The sequence below is a fragment of the Populus alba genome, chromosome 10 (genome assembly GCF_005239225.2).
Source record: "Populus alba chromosome 10, ASM523922v2, whole genome shotgun sequence".
In the NCBI taxonomy this organism is placed as follows: domain Eukaryota; kingdom Viridiplantae; phylum Streptophyta; class Magnoliopsida; order Malpighiales; family Salicaceae; genus Populus; species Populus alba.
Window position 1 is genome coordinate 18955174 of NC_133293.1, and position 10074 is coordinate 18965247.

The 10074-nt window shown below is 33.9% G+C and overlaps 1 protein-coding gene across 1 annotated transcript; it reads right to left on the reverse strand.

Moving 5' to 3' along the window:
• Nucleotides 1-7360: 7360 nt before the first annotated feature.
• Nucleotides 7361-9313, reverse strand: LOC118059730 (dof zinc finger protein DOF3.6). The gene is made up of 2 exons (XM_035072682.2): nucleotides 8979-9313; nucleotides 7361-8791 (listed from the first exon to the last, which is right to left on the reverse strand). Exons 1-2 carry the CDS (start codon nucleotides 9027-9029, stop codon nucleotides 7829-7831), a joined length of 1014 nt encoding a protein of 337 aa, XP_034928573.1. The 5' UTR covers nucleotides 9030-9313; the 3' UTR covers nucleotides 7361-7828.
• Nucleotides 9314-10074: the final 761 nt, after the last annotated feature.

Below are 10074 nucleotides of genomic sequence, written 5' to 3' on the forward strand. Positions count from 1 at the left end.
ACCTCACTACGGGTAATTTAAGCTTCTAGCCAGGACTCCTCCCCATTGATCTTGCCGCCGGTTAAACTTTTTCGATTCACGGGGACCCACTCACCCAAGATTCCCATGATGCACACCACTAGTCCATGTCATGATATCCAAATGGGCCTACTAGTTGGAACCTAACCGAGTGCAATTCACCTAAATGCTTGATCATACTGAAAAAATGAAAAGAAAAAAAATTTCACACCCAAACATATGTAAAACGATCTCAACATATATAGGGAGGCAATAAAAAATAGACCAAATAAAATGTAAATATATCTTATAATTAAGAGAATAACCTACGAATTTAATAACTTAGATTGAATGACAATAACCCCTTTTATTGATTTCTTCTTGTTTTTATTTCCGTGTATAAGATTTCTTTCAGTTTTCTTTTTATTATCAGGCAGCCTGCTCTTTTCGAATCTGATTTGCAAATACAATTCTCTCTTTGAATAAAACTTTAATGTCTTCAGGTCTAGGAAATTAGCCCTACATGTAAGATTTTATTTCATCCTTTTGTTTATTTATTACTATCAAAGCCTGGTATTTTCAGATATAATTTTCGGATATGATTCTCTAATATTCGAATGAGAGTTTTGTAAATGTTATTTGATATTTTATTTTGTTATTTAAATGAGATTGATGTCCATTGACAATGTTGGGGAGACTAAAATCTTTCATTAATGGAGCGTGGTAATGCAATTCTTTTCTCCATTGATCTATATGGTAGAAAGAGATTTGTCTACGTTCATGATTTGAAAGAAACATGTCAATTTTTTTTATATATAAAAAAAAATAGTTTTGAAAGTTCATAAATCTGTATTTTTCATTCATGAAAAGATAAAAAATTGCCTTGAAAGACATTTATGATTCATCAAATCTATGAAGAATTTTAACATATTTTTTATAACAAGGTTAATCAAGGGAGTAATTCACTTTTTATAAACGTGATATTAATATATATATATTTTAAATCATAACAACAACATCAACATATAAACTGAACAAGTCATTTTCTTGTAGCTCAAATCAACAACCTTTGCTATTAGTATACTAATTGCGGTTGATGAGTTGAAGAGTGAAGATCCATACTTTAATTTCAAGTAACATTAACTTTGGTCGGAAGTATCATGTACATTGACATTAAGACGACTTTAAGGACAACTGACATGACATGGCTGTAGCTAATAGTCAAAACAGGGAAGGTCTCGTTGAAAAAAAAGTTTATGTCTGTCGATTGCCCTATATCATTATCAATTAATCATGTAATCACCTCAATCAAAGGTAGAAATTTGATGAGTAATAGCACCAATAAAGCTCATAAATCCTCTCAAAGTTGTTAGAACTCTCGAGTCTCGACACGCGAGAACCGAGAGAGAATGGCGCTTGACCCGTTCCCATTTTTTCTTTTTTCCGCTACCAATTCTGGCAACGAGTAGCTCAAGAGTTGGGCTAGATTAAAGAGGCGATCGCGTTTCTTTTTTCTTTCTCAAATCCAAAAAAAAATAGTGCAAGATGATGATATATCCAGACTACTTTTAGGACTAAAGTGAGTGGCACGTCGACGTGATGTGAATTTAAACAGAGGCAAATAATCAAGTAATTAAGACCCCAATGTTGTAGCCACATAAGAAAGAGTCACGGAGTTATATCAGCCAGGGAGTGCTCTGACCGACCTCTTTAATGGCAATACACTTTCTTAGCAAGTTCTTTTGAACCAATGCTTTTTAGGAACAGACAATATTTACACATAATATATCCACAATTTTGCCTGTCAATTAATTACCAGAGACGACAACACTTGATCTGATCTTTTGAGAGGGATAATGACAACGACCAAAACCATATAATTGGCTTCTCATTGGTGTAATCCTCGGTCAAACCTTGTGGGCAAAAAAAGCATCCCCATGCACTACAAATAACTACAGTGTAAGATGTTTGCTTGATTAGCAGCATCGAATTTTCATATAATCTAGCCCTAAGGTCCACAATCACTTGTCAGCTAGCTAGGATAGCATGAATGGGAATTCTATGCAAGAGCTTTCAGTAAAGCCAAGACACACATGCATTATAACTTAAGCATTAAGATAGTTAATTAATTATGAGCATCCATATAAAAAAAGCTAAATATCTGGTGGCTGAATATCTTCGAAGAAAACTTGAGCCATCCTTCCTCATAAAGGCCTGGACTCTAATATGTAAATGAGACATGATATATATATATATATATATATATATATATAGCAATGGTCCTCCAAATATAACATCTCTGAACATTGCCTTATAGTATATGTTTGTGCAAGTGCTGCTTAATCTAATATCTTTCACCTATTCGTTTTTCTTTTCTACACCAGTCCAAGATTAAGAAAAAAAAGATAACCACCAATTAATCTTAATCATTTTTATTTTAAAACTACCTTGCTAGCATTTTTTTTTAGTATTTAAAATTAGTTTCGACTTTACAGCTTGTAATCCTAGAATTAGTATAGAATCTTTCCGTTACATGCGGATAAAGATAGATTCAAACAAAAAAAATCTGTATTATTTAATTATTTTTCACCTAATTGAAATATTGAATTCGTGAAGCACTTGACAACTTAGGGAATACGCCACCAAGAAAAGGAAACATTTGATGGTGGAGTTTCTTTTAAGCTTGGCTGTAACGATCCCTGGATTTTATAATTTTGTGAAATCTTATAACCAACTAAATACTATTTTGTAACTATAAGCATAAATAAAATCAGTATTATCTCTTAAAAGAATAATGAAATGACAAAGGGACGTGTTTTTTGTATAATGGTGCATATACTTTGTGATATTAATTATTGTTTTTTAATTGTATATGCTTCTAAATGGGATCTCCTTTTTTGTGTTGCCCTCCGAGCATAATATCCCCGCCAGCACAATTTCAAAGGGCATTTGGGATTTTTTTGCGGGCATGTTCTCCTATACTAGTGAAGATAATTACAGATCATGAGGGTTTAGTTAAGTGTAAGAAACAAAAATGTGTATGCATTGAGGGGGAAAAAAAAAGAGTCCTTGTTCGGGAGATTGGTCAACTATGTGGTTCTATGTCTATGTGTGTTTTCTCTCCATATGAAGACATGTATGCTTGCATAATTATTGCAGGATGCAATATATATATATATAGTAGAATCATTACAAAGCTGTGTTTGAATGAAAATTAGTGCTTCTCCACGCAAAATTCCAATAACTTTTATGTGGTAGATGATGTAAGGAAGAGCAAAGAGTCCCAATGAGATCTTTAGCCCCGAACACGAACAAAACTATGTCAATTAGGCCAAGATTAAAAATAAGATGAATAAGAAATATATAAGATACACTTTTGCCTACGACACGTGTCTTAATTAATCACTAAACCATGTCTCGTCTTTGTAATTAACTTTCATTCCTAGCAAGCTTCCCCACTCCCATGGTTCATAAAGTTTACGACACAGTACTGCTGCTGGTATTGGTCAATGACGTAGGTGCGCATAAACATACTAAATAAGAGATAGGTATGTGGTCTTTTTTCCCCGATTGTTGACGTGCTGCCTCTTGCTAATCATAAGTTCACGAATCGAATCAGCAGACAAAAACTCAAGAACAATGATGCAATATTCATCAGAGATTGTTTCTCAGTCAAAATCCACTTCGAATATCCACCTTTTCATTCTTCTACTTATTGGAGATACTGTTTTTAATTTCTCTCGAGGAAAAACCAAACTTCGGAGAAAATCTTGGAGGAATGTTTGATTTTTCACATAAATTAACTTTTTTGATTCAATGATCAGAGTTTCCATGGGAAACTAAACAAAAGTAGCTTAATTTATGTTAAAATAAATAAATAAAAATGACTCATTATTTTTTATTTTTATCAAAGAACTATCTCAACCTAATATTCTAAGCTGTTAAGTAAGGTTCTATGATATGATTTATATTATTCTCTAGCACACTCCCTCAAGTTAAATCTATTTGGACTTGAAACTTGCACAAGTGTATATTACTTTATGTTTGATTTTTTTATCAAATAAATAGGGATGATGAGATTTGAACTCGTAACCACTTGGTTATTAAGACTCTAATACCATGTCAAATAATCATCTCAACCCAATAACTTAAACTGTTTAGTAAAATTCTAGGATATGATTTATATTATTATAACAAATCAACTAAAAAATAAATTAATTCTAATTTTCATATATAATTCTAAAAAAAGATTAAAGTGCTCTCCCTTGATGTTTCTTTGTCCATATTCCATAAAAAAAATTAGCTAGCACGATTTTAGTAGTTTAAGCTTGTGTTAGGCTCGACACAGAGATTAACAACATATACGATAATTCATCATGGCCTATATAAGTCATAGTTCTACATAATATTCCGGTACTTATTGAATAAGAATTTTTCTCATTTCTAAACAGTTTATATAAACAAAAGTATGTTTTAGTTGTTGATTTTTTCAATAATTAGCTCATAAGTTTGCGAATCTTATAATCAGAAGTATACCATTATTAGCATAAGCCCACATGATTTTTCAACATAATAAAAGACATTTAAGTTATTGTTTTTTAGTAAACTCGTACTTTCATAATTCTTAAAAAGAGTAAATAATAATATATAAATTAACATAGAAAAATTGAAAAGAGTTAGTATGTGGGTCCAGCGTCATCGCAATAATCCATGGTATTGCCAGGCTAAAGGAAGCAAAAGATTACGAGCCGACGCAAAACTTGAGCGTGACAAAAATAGGCAATGCTGACGACACTCTACAGTCCTCTTTTTCAAAACATCTGCTTTTCAGACAAATAAAAATTTCAAGTATTTTTTTAATTTTTAATTAATATTTTTTAGATTTTTTCTTAATTTTAATATGCTAATGTTAAAAATAAAAAATAAAAAATTATTTTAATATTTTTTAATTAAAATATACTTTAAAAAAATACTATATACCGTAATATATATATATATATATATATGTTCTTGCTACTGTAAAAATAATAGTGATGATAAACAAAGAAATTCAATTTATGAACAACTTTATATATATATATATAGGACTTTACAGCTTGGAATATCTATGCTTCCTTTTGTTTTTACCGAGGTGAATGTCAATGGGTTATTTAAATATTTGTTTGAGAAAAAAAATCTAGCTTAAGTTAATTATTCTTTTACTTTATATATAATTTGAAAAATAAAAAAATTTGGCACTCTCTTCATTTTGCCATTCTTTTCTTCTTCTTTTTTCTTAAAAAGAAAGCAACCTCTGATTAATTTCCACAACGAGAATGACCAAGAATCTAACAAATTGCATGATCGAGCACATGGGGAAGAACGTGAGGGGTGAAAGACTGGAATCTCAGAGACTGGTGAGGGAGAGAGGGAAAGAGAGATTTAAAGAAGTAAAAAACAATGCATCTCAAAAGCGAAAGCTGCCATGGAAACAGAGAGAGCATCCTCACGCCTCAACAAAAACGTTAATACAACATGCCGTTGCTTGGATTTCCGAGCTCCTTCTTCAAATCTTCTTCTCCTTGTTTCTTTCTTTTCTATGTTTTCTTTATCTCTTTTTTTTATCACCTACACCCTCACCTGGTCACATTTCTATCGACAATTTTCGGGTCACTCTCGTCATTCATCAAAATCCCTCACAACCAACCGACCACAAAAGACCCCATATCCACAATCACTGTTTCAATCTCATGAGAGAGGGAGAGGGAGAGGGAGAGGGAGAGATTTGCTTTTTTAACAGATTAGAAATAGCTTTATTCCTTTATGGTAAATAGCCTTGGGTTTTGCGAAAGCAGATCTAAATCCCAGATTCCAATATTCCCTTATACTAAGATTCAAACCCAACAAAGATTTTCAATAATGACGATCATAATCCCCATAAAACACGGTTGAGATTACAGACATTATGTTTTTGTTTTTATAATATTGGTCAGGGAACAAAAAATCAAGCAAAAGTCGAAGAAGTTCTAGCAGTTTTTGTACATTCTTGCATAACTTTTGACCCTGTCTAGAGACTAGAGACTGTAGTCTTACGTTAGTTTTTCGCAAACAAAATCCAAGAATCCTATACTAGATCATGGGGTGTCTATGCGTGGATTTGGGTGGAATTTTGGCGTTTCTTTCTTTAGCTCCTTCTTGTCCATATATATCTATCTCTAGCACTCTCAGTTTCTAACAAGCACGGATACAACAAATAAGTACTTCTCAACCGGTCAATCACCCATAATTGTATAATCATTTTCAGTCTCCACACAAAACAAACAAATAAGTACGTCCGAAACCTTCCAAAACGATATTCTTCTTTACCACTCTCTCTTCTCAGCACTCACTCCGTCACTTTTGTGTCAAAATCTAAAGAAGTTGAGGGCACAAAGCTTAATGTGCTCAACAACGATTTTTCTTGGGCATGTGAAAAATAACTTGTCCCAGGTAATAATTCCTAAGACTTTATGAGGGCAAGGAGACATTTAGGAATTTGAAGTTGGGGAAATGGATGATTAAAGGAACTGAGGTTACCGGGAAATTAATGAATGACTCACTTCAAGTTCGATGATACGAGGTACTAAGAAAGAAAGAAAGAAATCTTTATGACTAAGAAAGATCAAGGAAGAGTCAGGGAACCATTCAATCCAATCCAAGAGTTTAGGTAAGTTTCCACCATACGATTTTATATTACTAAAACAATTTTGATTTAAGATTTGCACAAACTCATCATGCACTATCTGGTCTGTATTCAATTTAAATTCGAAAAAAAGAATGGAACGGTAGCTAGATTCAAAACTCATGATTCTTAATTTGATCAATGAAGCTTTGATAACATGGTAGGAAGCACTTGATTTTTATATCTCTCCAAACACAAACTGTATAACATAATCATCAAGAACTCGCCGGAAAAAGGGAGATTGCTCACTGTGTTGGCCTTAAAAGGCCAAGAAGACCCTAAACAGTGTCTCATCAGTGTACGTGGCTGTTCTCTTTCTAGTATTATCAGCATAATGGGCACAAGAAAGAGAGTTGCAGACTTGCAGGGTATGGAGACCTGTATACATTTCCTGAAAATAGTGACGCTCGTCAAACTCTGAAGCTACTTTCACTTAACAAGAATAAAGGCCGAATTCCTTCGCTAGAGTGGTTCGTTTTAGCATGAAAGACGGGTTCGATAAAAGCAAACTCAATCACGAGGACAAGGATGCATGAATTTAATGCAAATGATGATGATCATCATGATATTATTAGACAATGTACACATTGTTCTTCCAAAATTTGGGGACGATGCTAAAGAAAGAAGAAAGCCTAACTTTCACAGATTGAAAGAAGAAGCAAATTGTTCAAACAAAGAAGTTTTTTTTTCACATATCATATCAACGAAAATCGATCCCTGAGTACACTGCGTTGCTTATATTGATAAGCCAATTATAATAATTTAAGCCATTCATGTCAGATATCCAACTCCATGAAAACATATACCCTACTTTTGTAACATAATCCCATAGAATAGAATACAAGGAAAAAAAATTGCTAACAGAAAAATAAACTTCAAGACTAGAAGCCCTACCATTTCTAAGTTCTTTAATTCAGTAGATCATGAATAGACAAGTTCTTTGATCCATCCTTCACATCGATCAGCATAAAGATTCTAGGGATCGGAACTTGCAGAGTTAGGATAATTGGTTGAAACTTGAAACACCTCTTTTTTCTTGGAGTTAATTACTGATAGCTTTAGTGAACCTGTAGTAGTACAATAGAAAACACCAAGATTGGGTGGAGTTTTGGATAGAAAAACACATCAAAATCATAATAGATGGCTTGTAGAAGAAGAAGTGAAACCCGGAAGATCAGTCCATGCATTATTCCCACCCCAGTATTGATCGTTTCCTGAAATTCCCAAAAAATTTCTTGATAAATTCAACCCTTGATTCTCTTCCATTTTGACCGAAGCTAGCTGAGTAACCCCAGTACTGTTCAATGGCCTCGACCGAATCTGACCAGCATAATTTGATGGTCCAATCCCTCCACCCTCAAATGAGTACAATCCACTTGATGGTTCCAAATTAGATAAGAAAGGATATTGCTGAACTTGATGTTGCACTTGTTGCAATCTCCACTGCTCAACAAGTCCACTAGATAAAACAGATCCACCAACACTATTTGAACTAGTACTATTTTCCATCTGAAATTCAACACCACCACCTCCACCAGCTGTTGCCCCAACTGAAGGCAGGATTCCACCAAAATTTAACCCCATATCTGGGGAATTATAGTCACCAAGATGATGTAAAGGTGGAAAAATTGGTAACAGTGGTGGTGGAGTGGCCATGTTCCCTGTAATATCAGTAGTGCCACCATTAGAAGAAAGTCCACCACTTGAGCTAGACCCGGCTTTAGCTGGAGATTTTGATCTACCACTTCCTTTGCTCCTTTTGTTCCTTCTACAGCCACCGCCAACCGGCACGTTCCTTAGTGCACCTCCTCTAGTCCAATATCGCCTGCAAGTCTTGCAAAAGTGGCGAGGCTGGGTGAGGCTATAATTATTGAAGTAACAGAATTTGGTATTTGATGATTCACATCTTGGACATTTAAGGGCCATCTCAGGTAGTGGAATCTTGGCTAGCCTGGCTCGATCAGTCATCGATCCAGGCCTGATTGAGCCAGGGGTAGTGCCACCACCATCGCCACCACCTGTAGGTGGTGCTGACGGCGGTGGAAGTTGAGGATTTTCATTCCCAGCTCCAGCAGGAGGTTGATTATTATGTTGCTGCAAAATCAAAAGTAAAAAAAAACAAAAGAAGGAAATCAAATATTTAGTATATTCAAGAGGAGATAAAATAAAAATAAAAAAAAGTGAAGGATAGGAATATTATTTATCTTTTGAATTGCTTTTTTGGAGAGGAAGCTAGCTATCTAGTCGCAAGTAGAGAGAAAATAAGAGGGGGGGAAACTACCTGCTGCCAGTTGGGTGGATCTAGATAGACCGGAATGGATGAGAAGACCATGGTGCTTGAGCTTTAATTCTCTCTTTTGTAAAGTTTGATAGGGTTTTTTGGGGGGGGAGATATGGTGGAGAATCACATCAAGAGAAGAGAGTTGCAGACAGAAAGAGAAGGAGATGGAAAGATAAAGGAGGCGTCTGTGTGTTTATTTATTTTGTTCTTTAACCATCTTCCTCCTCAAAATTCTTTCTTTTTGTTTTATTAAATTTCTTAAAGCTTAGGGTTTGAAAGGAAAGGAATGAATAGTTTTCGTATCTTAACCCGTAAGCTTCTTTCGTTTTTAATTTACAGTGTCCCCCAGACCTCTTATATAAAGTGTTTAGTGGCCATGCAGAGAGCAGTGAAGTTTAATATTTTATATTATTTTATTTAAATATCAAGAGAATTAAAAAGCTAAGAAAAGCAAGTCTTGGTAAGGGCATCCTTGGTGGAACTGTCACTGTCGAATGTACCTTTTTTTCCTGGGTCTGTCCCCCTTTTTTTTTTTTTTTAATTTTCCTTACTGTTATTTTTGCATGGCAATTTTGTGATTGTTTGTTTTTCTTAATTGTTTCTTTACGTAGATTATTGTTATAATAAAGAGTTTTATATGTCCTTTATACTCTTTTTTTTTAATATTACCATTCACATTCAACTCCCACCGGGGAAAAGTTTGCTCCCAAGCCCGGCCAGTGTTTTTGCTGAATGCGTGGTTGTTGTAGGAATTAAGCGAACTATTATATATATAGGATGGTACTTATCAAATAGGAGTATCTGATTATTATAGTTATAAAAAATTGTTAATTTGAATCTACTAAATAATGTTCTCGAAAATATCTGAGCATCTCGATCCATTTTCAAGTAATTCACTCATTTTTTTTTTTTGACATTTATGGAAAATTCAAAAGGAAATTCACTTTTTTTTTAATCGGAATTTAATTTCAGGTCAATTAGTTGGCTACAAAAACCTCAATTACAAATTATTCTTGCCGTAAAATTGAAAGTTTTAAAAAGGGAAAAATTACAAGATAGCATTATAGGGTCACATCACTACCCGCTTGAGGGACCA

What these genes read in the sequence shown, in the direction of transcription:
- LOC118059730 (XM_035072682.2), bottom strand. Translation starts at nt 9,029, where the DNA reads ATGGTCTTCTCATCCATTCCGGTCTATCTAGATCCACCCAACTGGCAG. An exon ending in ATCCACCCAACTGGCAGCAG is followed by an intron (nt 8,792 to 8,978) that starts GTAGTTTCCCCC and finishes TTGATTTTGCAG; the next exon opens with CAACATAATAATCAACCTCC.